Below are 20,438 nucleotides of genomic sequence, written 5' to 3'. Positions count from 1 at the left end.
GATATTGTAACTATTGTCAGGGCTTCCCTATGTCCTGATGATTTTATGGGTTCCCCTATGTAAAAAAGGTTGAAAAAAGCTGGTCTAGACTGTATTGTGTAGTCCGTTACTTTCAAGACCCCAACTGGAAGAAGAAAATGTGAAATGAACTTGATGCAACTCATGTATGATACTATGTTGTGATCATGCCCTTACAAAGGATGCATCTTTCCATTGTTTGGTTATATTACAAAGTACAGATATTACTGGTTAAAAATCAACTAAGGATAACCTAAAAACCTAAAGAGTGTTTCTATTGGAAGCCAAGTATTATATGTTAAATGCTTGAGAAGATTTTTTTCATAACAGAGGGAAACAGCTATGGGAAAATCCACTCTACTAATAAATAATTGGATCAGATCCTGAGAATTGCCCTGTCATACAGAAATTTGAAACCTGTGTATGGGTTCAGTGCACCCAACAATATAGATTTTGTAGTGTCTATACCTAGTAACATGGTGCAGGGGGCTCTTAGATGCTTTGGCATGGTGATTACATGAGGTTTGTTATTAAACAAAGCCTAGTCAAGGATAGCTATTCAAAGTATTGCCTGGGAATTTTTCCTGAACATTTTAGTTCCATTCCATAATAATTGTTTGGGCACTCCGGTCAAAGTCCAAATGAACTTGAAGTTTTAATACTGCTAAAAAGCTAATTCGTTTCCAGATGCCTGGAAGCAAAAGTTGTGCAAAGTCTTTCAGTTTGATTTCTTTAGAATGAATAAGGAGTAGAACGTTCCCCTGCTAGCATGTTCTAGATGAAGACCCTTGTTTTCTGTGCAGAAAAAGTGATCTTCCTGCAGAGGTCCTACGTACCCCCTACTAAGACATATAGCTCTGTAATCAGAAAAAAAAACTATAACCTACAATATTTCTTGTTGATTGGGGAGCTGCATGGCTAAAGGCGAACCTCTGTAGTAAAGGCATTGTGGTTTACCCAGTATCTAGCACTCTTGCCTTTGCAGCGCTAGGTCCCAGGCTTGAATTTTGTTTAGGTCTGCAAGGGGTTTTTATGTTCTTTTTGTGTTTACATGGGTTTCCTCTGGGCACTCTGGTTTCCACCCACATCCCATAACATACTAATAGGGGTATATTGCCCTTGGACGGTGTTAATGACATATGACTGAGGTAGGGACTTTAGATTGAAGGACAGTTAGTAACATGACTATAGACTTTGTAAAGTGCTGCGTATTATGTTGGCGCTATATAAATACAAGTTCATAATATATTAGCATTTTAATAATATAGTGGTAACATACACAGAATATATTGTTTAACCACCTGTATATATCAAGTAACAAACACTTTTAAACACTGATAGATTTACTTAATTAAAATAATGATTATCTGAGGCATGTCAGCTAGTAATTGTAACACTGAGGATAAGAATTTTCATAAGATATCATCAATCATCATATGTCAAAGTTATGACAAGATGTCACTAAGACAGTGCACCTATAAATGCTTAATTTAATGAGTAGCAGTTTTGGGAGACATGTCTTTATTGTCCGTGATAGTATCATGTAGATTGCCTTTCTTCAGACTGCCGAATAATGGATAGAAAAAAAAACTAATAGAAACATTACTGATCTCCTTGGAGGGAATCTAAAATAAGGCTTTTTCATTGTTTTTCCAAGATGGTTATGATAACAAAAAAAACCCCATAAAGGTGCAGTATTACAGCAGCTAGACAGAAAAAAGAAATAAAAGGTAACTGACCTGTTTCACTAAAATAAAATTTAAATTATTAAAATTTTGCAAATTTTTTTTCCAACTAAAAAGGATTCACTACATTTTTAGGGTGTCAGCAAAGCATTTTATTTATTTATTTTTCTTGGTGTGCAAAATGATTAAAAATAAGTCATAGATTGGCATTCTCTAAGGATCTTTTCATATTTGCAGTGGAAAGACGTGTGGTTAGCTGCTTCCAGGTGCATAGCAAACTGCTAACTTGCAACTTGGAGCAGCTGAACCGCAACACAGGTTAACATGCTTTCACTCATTGCCTTTTCAGTAGCAGTGTGGTTCCTCCTATGGAGGCAGAAAAACACCTATGCAGCAAGAAGGCACTTGCTGCTTCCAGAAAATATGCCGTAATCTACTGCAAAAGTGTGCAAACCTGTGTGCACAATGGTTCACAACTGCTCCTATTCAGATAAATGGGAGTGAATTACAGTACAGTTAAGTTTGCAAATGGAAGCTGCTATCAATTGCTTGTCTGAAATGGCCTTGAGTGCGTGCACATATGGTAATAGGCTGGATATAAGTTTTTAGGGAGGGGTAAATAACCACCGGCCACTAAATACTTTATTATGTATCATGAATTATACTGTAAGAGCAACAATATTTTCTCATCTCTTTAATATAAGTAATAAGCTTTTGTAATTTTAAAGAACTTTAGGCAGATTATATACTAAAAAAAAAAATTTGTACATTATTAATTTTTAGGCACTGGTACTGAATCGGTATACGAATTAGACATAGTATCAGTTTCTTGGGGTTTACTGTACAGTCCATATATCAAAGTTCATAGAGCAGAAAGAATAAGACAAACAATAAGCCAAATCAGAAAACGAAATTAAATTAAGACTGCAGAAAAGTAATATTTAGATCACATCCCCAACAGCGAGAGATATGTTGTGTGGCAGAGCTATGGAAATCTCAGAACTGGATGACCAGTATTTTAAGAAGGTGAAACTCTCATGCATTTCATTTGCATATTTACTAATCTAAATGATACTTACAAGTTGGAAACATTTCTGAATCTATACATAATGGTTCTATACATATAAGCCACTTCAGGTAAGCACATGCCATAATGAAATTTCACTTTGAGCAAGTAAGTTACTCCAATATGATGAATTATTGGATTCATTTGAGTTTAGTGATTCTGAGGATTGAATCGTCTGAAAATCCACAATTTCCTGAATTCATAATTTAATACATGCCTTGATTAATTCAGCTGGCAACATAAGTGATTACAAGCAGAATCACTCCAGTGGACTGCAAATGAATTTGGCTGTTAAGTTCCCAAATGATTTTACTTTGCAAGCAACAGCATCTAAATGTCTGTGCATCCGAACTAACTACACTTTCCAATTACCATTACATTTATTCCATTTCAGTGGGGCAATACCTGGCAAGGTGGCATTTTTATTTACTTTAAAAAATAGTTTTGATGACAAAGTGGATGCTTTTGAGTTTATATTGCTGTCTCCAATCTGAGAATAGACATTAAAGCTGACTAAAAAAGGACAAGGCAGCAATGTAAACTGGACAGAGTATCTAAACCGGTTCCCTAAAAATATACAACATTTGTTCCACTTTAGACAATATAATAAACCATGCTGTATTCATGCTCAAATCTAGGTTTCTAGGAAAAGCATAAAATTCTTTATAAGCGTGTATTCGTCTGAAAGATTTGTTACCTAAAATACTAGGACTAGATAAGATAAAGGCACAGGGAATTTCTTTTTTTGATTCCTTTGTTGGAAATATAAATCCAGTATATATATATATATATATATATATATATATATATATATATATGCTGTCACAAAAATAAATTACACTTAATAACCTAATAATTATTAGGTTTTCCCCCACTAGGGAATGTTTGAGGGAAAATCAGATTCCCTGTTTTATAAATAGAGAGTCACTGAGTTGCAATATTTACCTGCATTTTATAATCTGCCAGCTTTACATTTAATAACTGTCTTGGATATATGAGAGTTTTTAAAAAAGTTTCAGAACTTTCTTTAAACTTTATTAAGAATTTCAAAACAAATTACATCACTTTTCTACATGGCCAACTTCCTTTGCAATGTATTTTTACTAGTCACATGACATACTCAGATAGGCCACTACTCTCACTGTTTCCAAAGAAAATGTAAATGTTTAGGAATTTTATAATGACTCCTCATATATTTCAAAGACAGGAAAATTACACACTTGTTTATTTTGCTGAAAAAAGGTATTAGTCTCTAACTTACATAATATAAACAATAAGAAAATAATCAGTGTTTCATCATTCCTTCTTTTTTATTAAAAAGATCACAATATTGGTACATTCCAAAAGGCAACAGTTTTGGGTCATCTCATTTGACTCCATAGCCAATACTGACATACAAATGGCAACATTAATCACAAATTCAAAACTCACAACCATAACTACTGAAAAAAAACTCTCACCTCTTAAGTAATAATTCATAAGTATAAAAAAATGTATTCTTTAGATTTTTTGTTATCTCTCCAATATAAGACATAACACATGGATATTTCATTATATAGATGACAAAGTAAATATGACAAATTAAATGGGGGTTAAACCATTTATGAGAATGATTCAATTATTCTCCTCTAAACATGCTACACTGTATGCATGAAATCCTTGGAAATGAACTCATGTCCTAAAATATAGATTAGATACATTAAATGTTGTGAAACCAGATTTCATTAATATAATGTCTTTCTGCTCCTAAAGAAATGTATAGATAGGCAAGTAAATTCTGAAAATAAGGGATCATTTTCACTCAAAATGTATAAATGTTTCTTATGCAAGATTGTATTTTGTCTCTTCCAATGCTCCCTAATGCAAGAGAATATTCTGTCTGTTCCAGTGCTTATTATACAAAAGACTCTTTTGTCTGTACCAATGCTTCCTGATACAAAAAAAAATATTTTATTGCTTCCAACACATCTTAGTGCAAGAGAAATTATGGTCCGTTCCAATGCTTCTTAATGCATGTGAATATTTTGTCAGTGCCAATGCTTCCTATTGTTGCTAGAGATTAGTTTGCCTGACAATGCTTTTTAATGCAGAATATTATTTTGTATGTCTAGTGCTTTTTGAAGTATGAGAAAAGTTTGTCTGTTCCAATGCTTTCTAATGCAAGAAAATATTTTGCTTGTCCAATGCTTTTTAACGCCAGATAATATTTGACTTCTTAGTGCAAGAGAAAATTTGTCTGTTACAATATTTTTTAATATGATAATATTTTGTCTGTCCCAATTGCTTTATTGCAAAATAATGTTTTGCCTGATTTATGCTTCTAAATACCACAACGTGAGGTTAATTTACTAAACACATTTGGATTGATCATTAAGCAAATGAATTTTCTTTTTGTAAGAAATATTCTACTTATCTTGGCGAAAGAGGTGAATCTCAAGGGACTCCAGCTATCCGTATGTATGAAAGCAAAAATCCTGTTTTTTAGACTTCTTTGCATATTATTTACAAGTGAGTATTTTAAATTTGTGCAATCGTCTTCACAGGAATTTTTTTTACTGCTTGGAAAGGTATTTCCCTTAGAAATAAAAATTTTGAATGTTATGTCCTTTGCAATTATATATATATATGTTGTAACTTGTAACTTGTAATCATCATATAGTAGTGTAGAAAACAATTTAAAATCCATTGCTGTTATCCTGTGCAGCTATTTTTTTTTCGCTTGTAAGGTTGTAAGGTATAGATGGTGTGGCTGTCACTTTAAATTTTTAAGCATATCACTTTGTGGTTAAACATCAGGAGGCTTTCCCTAGTTGAATATTATCGTATAGGGACTGGTGGGAGGGACATAATGGGAAATAGAGTCCTCACCTATCAGTCTGTGGAATAAATATTAGTAGAATAGCTCTCTAATCCCAAATTGAGAGAATAGTACACCACAGTGGCAAACTGGTGGAAAGTAAAGGTTTACTCTGGAAAGAGTGGATGGTGGAAATTCTAAAGGGGGAGGTCCCCAGGTAAATGACCTCTGCTTATAGTTCACTATAAGGGAAGTTAATACTGTTTGAAATGTACCAACATGACTTAGTATTGCAGAGAAGAAACCACAATGTGCTGATGAGAATGCATTAATTTGACCCTCCCAGAAGCATTAAATGTTGAAGACTTTGGAAACGGATAGACTGCATGAAGGCAGAAGAGTTTGGGTTCACTGACCACCAGAGAGACCTTTGCCTGTAGTTAAAATTTCAATGAAATACAAACTTCAAAAAGACTAAATCCATAAACTACAAGTAAAATTTGTGTTGATTCAGTTATTATACTGGGCTGGCAAAATTTACAACGCTTCCTTCTTCCTTACTTTACTCAAGCACATCTGGCACATGCAATACATTAAGTAGTTGAATATTTGTTTAACTTAAACTGAACAACCATTTGTATTAACACTAAATAAAAAATAAAATGCAACTTATTTATGGGTTGGTAAAGGTCATGTGTTCTTCTCTATATATTAATAGTATTCTTTTAAGGTCTGCCATTTAAATTCATACGGCGCTATAAACTATATTAAGTTGCTGACATTCCTCTGGGCCACACAGCCTACTGCAAAGATTAAGCTTTACTTCAACTATGGTGTACAGGGACATGCTGAATTATTCAGGGTACCCTATTTGATGAGACATGAATTTGTTCATGTCCGCTCATGTCAGTTACTGTTCTAATACAATGCAACCAGTCCATTGTGTGTATTTCTCTATGGAATAACCACAGTCGATAAAAGTCAATCATACCATACGCAAGAGAGAGCTGTCAGGAACATTCTCAGCCTTGTGTAGACCTTAAGGCTCTCATGCTAAATATAGATGACTCTATAGATTACAAATAGGAGCTGGGACTGTATGCTAGTATAATTAAAAAAAAAGTGACTCTTAAAGTCTTAACCCAAGACAGTACCATATTGGTCTATTTTATTTAAGAAGTCTGTAACACACTATAGATCCTATATTTTAAATATGCTGCACTGCATTCTTATTAATATTTAGGCTTGTTGATTTTTTTTTTATGAATCACAGTTGTTATAGGTATAAAAACAGCAAAAAGGTACACCATTGCCTCTGATCTACTAAACAAAAGCCCAATAAAATCATTGCCTCTGATCTACTAAATAAAGCGTTAAAAGATCACTGATGGCATTGAATACTTTTCCATATCAAGGAGTCTCTACCAAAGTTTCATCCCATCAGAATGCCTATATATATAATAGCCACTTAATACAACTTTGGCATCATGATTGACAGCTGGGAGGTGTATGGGATCAAAAGAAGTTCAGAATAGAAATGTTAAATAAAATCTGTATCAGTTAATACGACAGTATGTCTACTGTTAGGGAAGCGTTAAGCTGTCTGTTTATAGAAGGACATGAGATTCATTCTTCCACATCCATGCTCCTAAAGCATTTAGAAATATAGAGAAATAGCCAAAAACAGATTTGGACAGTCTGGACCTGATTTATTAAAGCTCTCCAAGACTGGAGAAGATAGACCATGATGGGAGAACCTTAGTGATTCAGCAAATATGAAATGGATCTGGTCCAGGACTAACAATATTTAACATTTAAAAGAAAATGATTTTAAGAAATCCATTTCCAGTTTGCTGGATGACCTAGGTTCTCCCATGATAGTCAATCCTCTCCAGTCTTGGAAAGCTTCAGTAAACCATACCTCCTGTGTTGGTTCCGACCACCCGTACGTGATTCCAAAGGAACAATAGTACAGTTGCTGTAAGCGGCCATCCAAATAAAATGTATTCTAAATATTACATATATTATATATTCAAGTGATTGGTACATGGTTCTGATTTTAAATTCCATCTATTTCAATATGAAATATGATATAATAACAATAACGTGCCAATATGAGAAGCCATTATCAAATAGCTCTTAAGCTATTATGTTCCCCAAAGTGTTTTAAATACATCTCAATTATTACATTACTTTATTGGAAATGGTGATGGGGTATGTGTAAATGTTAATGTGCAAATGTAAGCCATCCAAATAATCTGTACAAAATCTAAATTTAAATGGCTGAGGGAATAAACCCACATAAAGTAAAAATGGCACAATGCACACTTCGCTAGATATTCCATTGTGAGATTAGCCGGATGGGGCCACAGCAAGGGGCTGTACATAATTTCATAAAATGAAGCCTGTGAATAGGTTTCTAATGATAAATACCAGTTTGGGATAGAAAGCAGAGCATAATTGTTTCAACCTGCTTCATGCATGCACATTTCATTACTAAGAAGATTAGTCACAGGGTTTTTTTTTTTTTTATAACACTTTAAGATACCTTAGAAAACAGAAGACACAAAAGTCAAAAAGCAAAATATTGTATTTCATAGGTTGAAAAATGAGTCCTTACCTGTGCCAAGTGATATATGGTTTAGGTGAGCCAGTAGCACGGCAAAATAAAGTGATATCCTCTTGCCGATCTGCAGTTGCATTAAAGGATCGTTGCTGGATTAAGATAGCTGGAGGCACTAAATGAAGTATAAGAAATGTGTATCAGATAGATGAAAACCTAATTGTCATTTTACTAAAGCGTGACACAGCCACCAAGAATTTTTTGCTTGCAAAACATGTTTTACTGGACTGTGAAAATAGAGATAATAGAGATAATAGTTCCAAAATTGATTGTTGTCAATCATTTTTTCTATTTTTACCTTTTGGATAAACAAATCTTAAAGTGGAACCTGATCATAGAAAGTACGGGTTTGCAATGGTATAAGGAACATCTAGAATTGTGACATGTGCCAAGGCATTACCCTGAAAATTTTACTGCACTATTTTTTAGGGGCAGCTTGTAATGTCAATGTCTACAGACTCAAAGTTGTATACCTCCAGCTTGATATCTAAAACTTGTGACATCTGGTCTTTCTCTTGACCATTCAAACTATACATCACAGTTATGGGTAGGGTTTAGTTGGAAGAAAGATGTGGAGCCTATGCCTTATTAGTTCACCCAGGAATAAAAAGTATATGGATATTAGGGTATGCAGACATTTTAGGTACCTGGAAAGTTGCAATTTAATACAGATATAACAAATATATTCCACAGGGTGCCTGGTATAATCTAATGGGGATGCATTGGGTATTTTTACTTCAATTTGACTTTAATAAGAATGTTTTATTCCTGCAATGATATCCCAAAAGTTTGAGGTCAAAGGCATGTGGCCCATGCTCAACCCATACCAGCCTGAACACCTTTAGGCCCAACTGTAGCTCCCAGACAAAGCATATGGGAAACTTTACACTGTAATTATTAGGGAGCTCTGTTGATAAAAGGGCAGGTGGCATCAAACCGTTGAATAGACGATGAGACAGCAATGGTCCTATAATACCTAGACATTTTTAATGGCATTAGTGTTTTGTTAACCATTAGTCTCCTTCATCCACTTGAAAAAATTTGTGATCAGGCAGGGTTTTTTTGCAGAAAGAGACAGAGGATGTCCCTTCTTCAAAAAACATTCTTACCCGCCTGATCGCTCCATGGAACTGTCAAAATCATGTCAGGATACCCAGCATATCCCGGCTTCTGGGACTGACTAAACTCCAGTGCACTTGCATGGGAGTTACATCATTTTGGCTCAGTCATATGAGATGGCTGAAGACTGCAAGAAGGAGGAGAAGAAGGTGGCAGTAACGGAATGGAGAGTGAGTATCAAAGGGTTTAGTTCCACTTTAATAACTCCAGGGCAGTTCTGATAGAGAGGCAGAACATTAGGTTTTGCCTTATAGTTAAAAAATAAATAACAATATTAATCTCAACAAATGTTTGTTGGGTCACCAAAAACTACAAATACATAAAATATGTTATGTAAGATAAATTTTTTCTTACCGTTAACTATGACAAAGATATCTCGGAAATCAATTTCTCCTCGAACTTCTACTCGTCCTTCACATCTGTAAATACCTTCATCTTTTTTACTTATGTTCATTATCTGGAGATTATTGTTTGCTAACATTGCAAACCGGCCTACAGGAAAAAAAAATGAAGATATACACAAAGGTCAGAAACAATTGAACTGAAGAAAAATTTTCTCAAGCAGTTCTGATACCTTTACAGTTTGCTCTTGCCTAACACTATCCGGCATTTCATGAAAAATGCATTGGCCAATTTGAAAGTAAAATGTAATTTTCAAAGTTTAATATTTTTTTCTATGCCAAGAAAGACTATTCTGTATTGTGCTAGGAAAAAAATATTTTATATCTGAAATTATGAACAAAGAGTTTGGGTTTGGCACAAGAGCTGTTATTAGGTTGTGATTAAGATGCATTACTTTATTTCTTCACATATATTAACATTGACAGCCTTTAGATGAATGTTCACAATAAACATGTAAATGATTTATTGTTCTAAGAATATAATTATTTAATAACCTTAAAGGTCTGTTTTCAAAAGCAAAACATAACCTATTTGCATTATGAATGAGTATAATGGGAAAATGGCTTAATAATATAGAGAAATTATATTTGCCAAACTATATTAAAGAAAATTTGTACTTTATCCAAGTAAATTAACAAGTTGACTTATTAGTTCTGTCTCACTCTTCTTATTGCCAAGAGCTAAGACAGGAAATCCTATGAAAGCTCCAAGTCATGACTTGGCAGGGCTTGGGTGCCTGAGTGACCAATCACCAAACATGTGCATGTCCATTGGACGAAGGGCAGTGTGCTACATTCTTCCAATAGTTAAAAATAGTGGGTATTTTTCTTCAGTCCTGTCCTGGAGGCTGAATGGATTAGAGGGTCAGCCAAGGTAAATTAAGTGTAATCATGGGAAGGTTGCAGTTTAATGAACCTCTATTGCATGGAAAAATCAGAGGATTTATTTAAAAAGATCTGGTCATCATGCATTTTAAATTCATACTCACACCGATTTTCTTTACCATAAAATATTTTTCTATTAACTGTGTCTTTGAATTTTATGGAATGTGAATATACCAGGATGAGTTAATTCCCTAGCACAGCACTCACCCTTTTGCACCTTACATACCCTTTTCTCTTCTGGGAATGTCCAATTAACCTTTTCGTACTGTCAGGGTAGTAGCAAAGGGGAAGTTTTAATGTCACTTGAGTGACAGCTCATAGTCTGCTGGGGTCGTTGACATCACAACCAAGATTTTTTTTTAGATTTTTAGATGTCTTAAAATGTTTTATAATCAATTACATACAGATATACTTCTATAGAATTTTCTTTTCGGGAAATGACCTGGAGTCTTTTTTTATATTATCAGTGTCAGTAACATGTAAAGAATAAAAACGTATAAAAATAAAAACAGATTTAAAAAAATGCAGAACATATTCTTAAGTGTTATTGCACCGATCATTTAGACTCATGTCAGATTCATTTGAGAATATTCTGTGATCAGTTTGACAAGCATTTGACTTGTATGGAGGAATAAAAGCACCACAGTATAATACATGGCAAAAACAATGAACAGCAGTCTATGCCGCTCTGTAAAATCAATTCAAAATATTGCATTTCTTATCTGTCAAAAATACTTAATTAAAATTATCCACATGCACTACAATTAAATTATTTTTTGAATGCATTAAGCATTTTTTCTTCTAATAACCTTCAAAAACTATTAGGTTTCCCATTGTTTATACAGATGTTCAATATGAGACGGAATGACAATATTATTATGCATTAAACAAAAAGGGGAAAATTATAGAAAAGATGTACAGTAAGCAAGAATTAAATTGGTGCAATAAAGTTTCTTAATGCTTACAATTATTTTATGGCTGTAACAGAGTTCTGAAGAGTAATAACCACCAATACCTTCAAAAATATGATTTTCCACAATTGACCTTTCTAGCTTTTTTCTTTGGCTTTTTTCAATAAAAAGATTGTTTTACTACCTCATTTACAATGAATTTTTTTACAAAAAAAAAATCTAATTTGTAAATAATATGAAATGGGTTTAAAAGAGGTTTCAACATTATGTCAAAGTGATATACAAAAAAAGTGCACTAATAGACATGTGCTTACTCCAACATTTAGCGATGGAAGGTTTTACATTTTAAGAATTATTTTTGCTTCCTTTTAGTATCAATGATCAAATCAACAACCAAAATATGTTCCCAATAATATAGATAAAAACAAAAATTTTTTTCTTGACAGCCTAAAACTTCCATCAGATTTTTAATTTCACTGTTATAGGTGAACCTTGGAGAAAAAAAGTTTTAGTTGTAGTGGAAGTTTCTCTACGGAGCTACAAAGAGAAGTAGAGTAGGCAGTGTTTTTTTTGTAAGAAAAAAGGTGCAGGAACTCACATCCTGTTAACTCTCCAGAGTCCAGGCACTGTTGGTCTCTCCACCCCCCCCCCCCCCCCCTCCAGATACCTTTCCCCCAGCGAGCATTCCATACAGAGGTGTGTGCAGAAAAGAAAGTAGGGAAAGTTTTTATGAAGGCTTTAGAGTTGTAATTCTCTTTTGGAAAATCTGTGGAACTCCATTCCGGTGCGTTAAATGAGATTAAAAAACCCAGAGAGCAGGTATTTAAATAAGCCCACAATTCCATTAAATTTAAATACACCTTGGTAGGTTTACCCTGTATCCCTAGGCCCTCCTATAATGTAAAAGTATATGTATATGTAAAAGTTTTAAAAGGCCTCATTGCTGAGTTCCCATTCCAGAGCAAGGGAACTCTTTAATGTTTTGTGTTTGAGATTTCACTAAAGTTGGAGTCTTCTTTCTATTAAAAGTATTACCAAGCAATATTGGTGCCTGTCTTTTGTAGGTTTTCTGAATTAAACTGCATTAAGCCCCAAAGTGCAGAGGTTTAAAACCATAGCTGCTTAATTGGATGCAACAAGAATAAATGTTGGTCACTCTGCAAGGACACTTGTGTAAGGACACAAAGTGAAGCTTTGTAGATTTCAACCATCTAATCCAGTGTTTCTCAACCAGGGTTCCTCCAGGAGGTTAAGCAATAAGCATTTTGTGCCTCTCAGGTAAGTTTACCTGGTGACATTCTTCTCTAAGTTTAAGGATGACATTCCCCACAATGGTCATCAATGTAAGAGGCATTCTTCCCACTGACCACCAGGCTATTGTACTGTGAGCTATGGATATAGTATTTACAGCCGGTGTTTCCTGAAGACCTGAAAGTTGTTTCAAAGGGGCCCCCTTATCTAATCACTTCCAAGCAAAAATGTTGTTGTATTTGCAAAGTCATCACATTTACTAAGCTAAAAAAATATCTTGTAACTAATGAGTAAATTTGCTAAGTGCACAGCCTAAATTCAATTTAAATAAACCCCAGTGAGAGATATATGTTAATTCTTGGTCCATCTATTTCTACAGAACTCAAGAACTAGCAGAACTGGGCTTCCTTGCTGCCCTGTTTTCCCAATATAAATATAAATATTTTAAATGTAGTAATAGAGATATACCCCAGTGTTGCTTGTGTTTGCTTAAAAGACCAAAAAAGGGTAAAAAATAACAATATGAACAATATGATATTTTCAAATGTATATTACATTTCTTGCAACTAGCCTTTGCTATTTACTGCCATTATTATATACCTTGGAGTCATTCAAACAGGAATACAGTGGTAGTGATAAGCAAACTGACACACTGCAGAACAATTTACCTATTCAATTTCAACTTTTCCCAGGTGGGTTATCTCTAAACGTGTATTAGGTTTAATAGATGAAGACATTGTCCTCTTAATTCATATACAAATGTCAAATTTATGATGAAAAATATTGCTGGATGCTGATGAAACAAGTTGCGTTATGGCAGCTTATTATCTTACTGCTTCCTATTTCAAATAAATTCTACAACTAAAACCTCTTTTGAAAAACATAACTTAAAACGTTACCAAAATACTAACTGTCATCAATTTCTGTTACATCTTCCCCGTTATTCAACCACCTGACCATGGGAGCAGGAGAACTGTTGACGTGGCAGACAACCTCGGCGTCTTCCCCCTTTCTAAATTCTTGAGGTGACCTGACATCTTCAAATGTCAGTTTCTCTAAGGTAAAGGTAAATGGAATGTTATTTCTCAGGGAAATAATGTGCACAGCAACAAAATACAAAGCATGATCCATAATGTGTCCTTACTGAAAAATTTAAAAATTAATGATAAAGAAATAAAAACTTTTTATGACAAAGTAAATCCTGTTGTACTGTTCTTTCTGTTCTGTTACTGTATACAAGTACATGATAAAAAATGGAATGTGTCAGCTTTTGGATATCAACCAAACAATATGAATTATTGAAGTTAGTATACATTAATGAACATAAATGGTTCATCAGTATGTATTGTCTATTGAAGTCACTATACATACTGATGATCCATTACAAACCATTTACATTAAAATACAAATACTTCCCCATGAAATGAATTTAGAGCAACCATTATAATATTGTGTTCATGTTTTTCAAAATAGGAAAGATTGAAATCATTTAGCAGAAAAAAAAATTGAAACAATGAGTAAATTTTATCTTGAGCAACCGAACGTTGTAAAGAAGCTTTTCCTAATTAGAAAAGTAAAAGGATACATAAAATGTATCATGTGCAAATTTCTAACTGCTAGCTCAGAAGAAACCTAAAAATCTGCAATAATTGTACATATGTATATATATGTATATGCAAAAATGCAATATTTGATATATACCTAATAATAATGTATATTTTTGTATTTTATAGTAAGGAAAGAAAGAAAAAATATATAACATTATTACTGAATTTTTAAAAGCATTAAACATTACCCTACTAATCTGTTTTATTCAGTCCTGATCATATGTAGTTTTTTACAATACTGCCAAAATTAAATGCTTTCACAATACTGATTTAGTATGGGTGATTAACTCAAAATGTAAATCCAGAACAAGCAAACTTTCATGCACAGATATTTTTTAAAAATAGCAATAAAATTTGAATATGACTGAATGACTCAAGTAATTACAGCAGTACAGCAAGTCTTCTGTCTCTAAAATGCCAACAAAGTATGAGCGCCTCTTTTAATGATCACTTTATTTTCACAAACCCCTTTAATTATTTCTTATGTTTAATTTTAGTATTATTGTCTTTAGTTACTTAACATTCCAAAATGTTATTATGCATTTTTAATTTTGTTTTTAGATTACAGATGTATCCATATCACTCTAAAAATACAAAAGTTATGTAAACATTATAAATTATACCTCATCAAAAAAAATGTTTTGTGACTTCCCTGGAAGAGTAGGGTCATGTATACTACTTGCACTCTGCTATTTGAAGATCTTAAAACTTCCTTTTTTGTCCTGAATGATTATAGTTAGCATGGTGGTTCAGTGGATAGTGCTCTGGTCTTTGCAGGGCTAGGAAACTAGCTGCATGGAGATTGCAGGTTCTTCTATGTGTTCTGGTTTCATCCCAAAAAAATGCAATTAGGTTTATTGGCTACCCCCCAAAATTGCATGGTGTTTGTGTGTGTTTCCCCTCACATTACAAAAAAAGGACATACAGTTAGTTTAATTGGCTACCCCAAAAGGTTGACTTTATATTGTGTTAAAAACATTTGACTATGGTAGGGACTTTAGCTTGTGAGCCCCTATAAATATAACAAACACAAATCACAAATAAATAAATGTACAAATAAAAAATAATTTTCTACAAACACTCACGATAGATTTCCAGAACAACTGTAGATTCTTGAATATGACCTTTTGAATCGATTGCTTGACACCGGTAAATTCCAGCATCATCTATATTTGCGTTATAAATTGTTAACCATGACCGGATGCCTTCCCTTTGCACCACAACTCTCTGGTTGGAAGTTATCTTCTCTCCTTGTGGACTATACCAATCTATTGTTTCAGGCTCACCCAAGACTGATAATAAATGGAACATTAAAAAAGGAAATACAACATACAAAAGAGTAGGTTAAAAGGTGCAATACAATAATACTTTTTAATTCATAAATCTGGTATGCATGCAGCTTTATTTACACTTTGACTTTACAAATATGCATAAATACATTTACAATATATAGCAACAGTATGTATATTTAGGATTTTAATAATAAAAAAGCAGTTATTGAGCTCTAGTTAGGTGACTAAATTAAGCAACACTGCAACTTTTTTCAGACTGTAGTGGTGAAGTTACGGTTACAGCTTCCCTATGCTCCTGAACAGTTTCCACTGGTGGCGTTCTACCAGTGGCAGCGCATAAAGAATGATAAGAGGTAGCAGTGAGCAGTTTACCACTGCTGATCCTATCCTTTGTAAAATGTTCGAATGCCGATTTGTCTAAGTTGAGTGATGGGGGCAGCTGAGCACTAAGAGCTGCATGGTAATGTCTGTTCCTGCTGCTATTTTTATCACAGCCTGTAGCAGGAGCTAATATGTGTAAAAAATAATGAGCACAACCAAGAACTGCAGGATTTGCATGGCTGCCAACAGCTTGGTGCAGGAAGTTCCCTTAATAGGTAAACAAAGAATCAACCTTCTTAAAAAAGCAGATGATGTGATTGTCAGGGAACTATTGTGATCTCCATTAACAGAGTCAATTAATACTTGTCAGTGTTATATATTATAATATATATTAATTATATATATTTTTTTAATAAAATGTGACAACATAGACAGAAAAATAAAGAGATAAATAAAACATAGCAATGAAAAAAAGAAAAAGAAAATCATTACCTGTACATGTAAAATACTTGGACTGCCCCACACTGATTTCGACTTTGCTGAGAGAAATTGAGACTTGCAATATAGCTGAAAAACAGAACAATTTTTATGTTACAAAACTTGTAGAGAAGGTAAAAGAAAGACAAATTTAGACATGCCTTGAAATAAAGTATATTTGAATTATAACAATAAATGAAAAAAAGAAAAAACATTGCAAATAACCTCTGTAAATGCTGCATGGGTCCATTGTAGATATTTGTATAGAGGTATAAATAGGATTCATTGGGTTTAATGGGTATAGTACTTTTTATTCAAAACAAAATGCTATCATGTGAAAAAAAAATGTCTTCCAGGACTGTATATTTTAAAGTACATACCAATATTTTTTACTTTTTAGAGTCATTAGAAAAAGAATCTTGGTCTATACTCAGGTCACAGCAGTAGATGGCACTGTGTTCCCATGAAAGTTTATAACAAACTCTTTCCATTAGAGACAACACATTAAAGAGTTACAGACATTACATAGGGACATCATCTATCCGTGGTAAACAATAATGCACAAAAGATCATTTAAGCGCAAATGACCCAAAATACCCAATTTAAAAGCATAACATATAAAAACTGCAAAAAAAAGAAAGAAAATATTTAAAATGGACCTGATTTATCAAAACTTTAATCATGGGAGAACCTGGATGATCTATCAAACTTGCAAATATTAGTTGGCAAATGCTTTCAATCCTGAATCAGATCCATTCCAGGTTTTCTGGATCAATTCAGAGAGAGAGAAAGAGGGAGCTCATGTTATTTTAATGTTTCCCCTTTTAAATAACATACCATGGATGTATTTATTCACGTTAAGTTTTTTGGAATTGGTATTGTTGCTGTTTTGAATATTATCAGTGATTGTTGAAATGTGTGCCATATAATCAAATAAGCTAATAATAAACGCATTATGTATTTTCAGGTAAAAAACAACCTTGATATTCGAATTGGTTTATATTCAAGTAAATATGATACTTATTTAATATGATCTAACATCCAATAAAAAGTATTTTTTGCTATTTATATTCCTATTGACTAGATATTTGAAGCAGATAGAGACCCGCAGTTTTTGTGTCTACCCCCTTTATTTAAAGTACTGATTTAGAGAACTACCAAATAAATATTTCTCAAAAGTAATTATGAAGTCTTTCTTATTTGCAAATTGTCACCTAGGGAAGAATAAAACTATTACTAATCATTTTAATTACAGGAAAGAAATCATGATAATTATTAATTTGCATATTCAATTGAATCTATTTTTCATCCTATTTTAACTCAAAGAAGAAACTTACTTGTTTAAATATTTGAACTTTTGTTTTTTAGAGTTAGCTAATAAATTGCATCACTTTAACTCTAAATCTGTTAATTTATTCAATGGATAACACCATTCTGTTCTGTTGCTTTAAAAGGTAATGCATATTCTTTTCTTTTTCACATTTCCACAAATTTGACTTTTAAAACAGGATGTTCAAATAAGCAGTGAATCTCATTTATTATCTCTTTTGTTTTGTTATACCTGTCCAGGTTTATGATTAATGAGGATTGTCCATGGTTTGTTTATTTGTTTCATTAGATAACCATATTTACCTGAAACTTCAGTAAAAAAAATTATATATAACTAGGTAATGAATAGTATTCTCAAAGATCACCAATATTGTCCTAAAATATTAACCATATTTTAAGCAAATAATATTATGTTTGCATTTTATTCAATACACAAGACAGAGGAACCTTATCCCATTTCAAGGATTTCAAGACTTTAAACACTAAAGTTTTGGAGAATATGAGATTTAGATTTTATATTCTTTACAAATAAATGATTTGGCTGTAGAGTAGAGAGATCTTACTGTACTGCTTCCTAGATCACATCATTGCTAATTGGACCATGGCCCTAATACCAATTCACACATTGGTAGTGCACAAGGGAACACTGAACGAGTATTTGACTTAAATTCTGCTTTTAGCATGTTCATAAAGAAACACAACAAGTTCTTAGATATATAGGAGTTAGAAAAAACTACATGGGAACATAAGAACTTTACCTATAGTTAACTTTTCAATTTTGGATAAAATGTAGGATTGGAATTTGTCACTGCATTTGAAGGTGAAATTGGACATATTCCCAGAATTTGAATTAGAACAGAAATTAGGGTGAAGAGTCTCCAACAGCAACACAAATGGAAGGTAAAAAATATTTGTTTTCAGTTAAGGAGAAAGCTAACAACTTTATTAGCTTTCTATTGTTGGGTTTTCCATTACATATTTTCTCACTTCCTGTTATGTTAAAAGGTTGTCTCTGAAACAGAAAAATCTCCTAAATGTTGACCCAGATATAGAAAAACTGTACTGGGATTATGGTCTTTGCCAGTCTATTAAAAAAAAAAGTTTTCACTATCGATAAGCTTTAAATACTCTACATTCTAAATTTATTAAATCCTCTAATAACAAAACTCTTTGATCAATATATTGTAGGAACTCCAACAGAAATGGTAATTTGCACTTTAATGTTCTGCATAGTTTAAAGCTATTGTTAAGTTTAAAGTTATTGTTAAAAAAAGTAAGTTAAAAGTGCTAGGTTGTTAAAAACATACTCTATTTTGTTTTTTATTTTGTATAGTAATATTGCATTTTAGGGTTAAAAGCTTTCTTCTGGACTAAAGACTAGTGATAACACATAACATGTATTATAATCATTCAATATTGGTTTCTAGAAATCTGATGTTTAAATCCCTTAAATGTATTAGGTTAGTATATTATAATGTCAATAGTTGTATATGGGTATATTTTGAGGGTCCAGGTAGGAAACTTTATTAAGAAAAGACTGTAATAATATTTTGTTTTAAAATAGTAATGAGCAATAGAGTGATAGAGACATTTTTTGAACATCAATCATTTATAAAACCATGGTTTAGGTCAGTGTTTGCCAACTGTTTCAGATCCACGGACCACTAAATTTACCGGCTCCCAACCGTGCATGCGCAGGGAGCTATGTGCCACTCAAAGGGGAGGAAACTTCCCCCAGAGTGACATCATGATAATAGGACCCACCCACTCTCCCATCGCAGGTCTGAGCCTGTGATGGGAGATTGGGCAGGTTGTGTCCAGAGACACAACTAGCTCACTTCATTCAGCCTGCGATCAATATAAGAAGATATGGTCCGCGGCTCTGCCAGTGCTCCCTCCCAGCGGGGTCATTCTCCTGACCCCACTGGCGGGGGGGCACACCAGCCAGGGCCGCAAACCACTAACATTTTCTCTGTGGACGGCCAGTAGGGTATTTCTTTTAGTTTCTGATCTAGTGATTTAGTGTTTATCCTGACCTAAGAGATTGCTTTATGGTAGGCTATGGGGTGGTCATAAGGACATTCCCTACTATTTTTTTAACGATTTGTTTGTAATTCATTATTAAAATTTGTATTTTTTACTTCAATATGAACAGATTAGTCTTCATAGCAGTGCGGAGAACATAAAAAAGGTTGAATATAGATGATATTTATTACCCTTTCCATTAAATTAGCATCAGATTGCAGCAAGGTTTGCAAAAGCAACATGTTCCATTTGATCACACAGTTGTGTCCTGAAAATCAGTGCTGCAACATATTGTTGCCAGTGGGGTGGTTTTCCTCTCCTGGCCACACAGTTGTGTGGCCAGGAGCTTGTAGCTGCATGTTTTGACATTGCGAGACCTTAATGGTCTTAAACGGTCCTAACAGTGTTTCTAAAATTTCTCAAAATTCAAAGGATATATATGATTGTGAATCTCTGGAGAAGAACCATGTAACAACTCTGCAAATAGCTTTACATGAGAAACAAAATGAAAAATATGATACCCATATAACTAATTGTATATCTGTACAGCAACTTTAAATATAGCTGCCAAACTTCATTATTCTATTAACGTATAGCACAGTATTAGCCAACAACGTTAAGGAGACTTCAA

General features: G+C 33.4%; 1 protein-coding gene across 7 annotated transcripts in view; it reads right to left on the bottom strand.

Annotated features, from left to right (window-relative positions):
• NCAM2 (neural cell adhesion molecule 2) overlaps nt 1-20,438 on the bottom strand; it is a 207,554-nt gene that overhangs the window by 68,734 nt on the left and 118,382 nt on the right. For 5 of the 7 annotated variants that reach the window (XM_072432170.1, XM_072432177.1, XM_072432196.1 and 2 more), the window contains exons 2-6: nt 16,469-16,543; nt 15,449-15,655; nt 13,668-13,811; nt 9,663-9,800; nt 8,187-8,304 (exon numbers count right to left, since the gene is read on the bottom strand). In XM_072432170.1, the coding sequence (XP_072288271.1) occupies nt 8,187-8,304; nt 9,663-9,800; nt 13,668-13,811; nt 15,449-15,655; nt 16,469-16,543 (682 nt within the window). Of the gene's footprint in view, nt 1-8,186; nt 8,305-9,662; nt 9,801-13,655; nt 13,812-15,448; nt 15,656-16,468; nt 16,544-20,438 lie in introns of those variants that run through there. The other 2 variants (XM_072432203.1, XM_072432208.1) reach the window with 2 other exon arrangements.

This window comes from Pyxicephalus adspersus, chromosome 1 (genome assembly GCF_032062135.1).
Source record: "Pyxicephalus adspersus chromosome 1, UCB_Pads_2.0, whole genome shotgun sequence".
NCBI classification, from domain to species: Eukaryota; Metazoa; Chordata; class Amphibia; order Anura; family Pyxicephalidae; genus Pyxicephalus; species Pyxicephalus adspersus.
The sequence above is the reverse complement of the archived record's forward strand: the minus strand, read 5'-3'. Positions and strand labels throughout refer to the sequence as shown.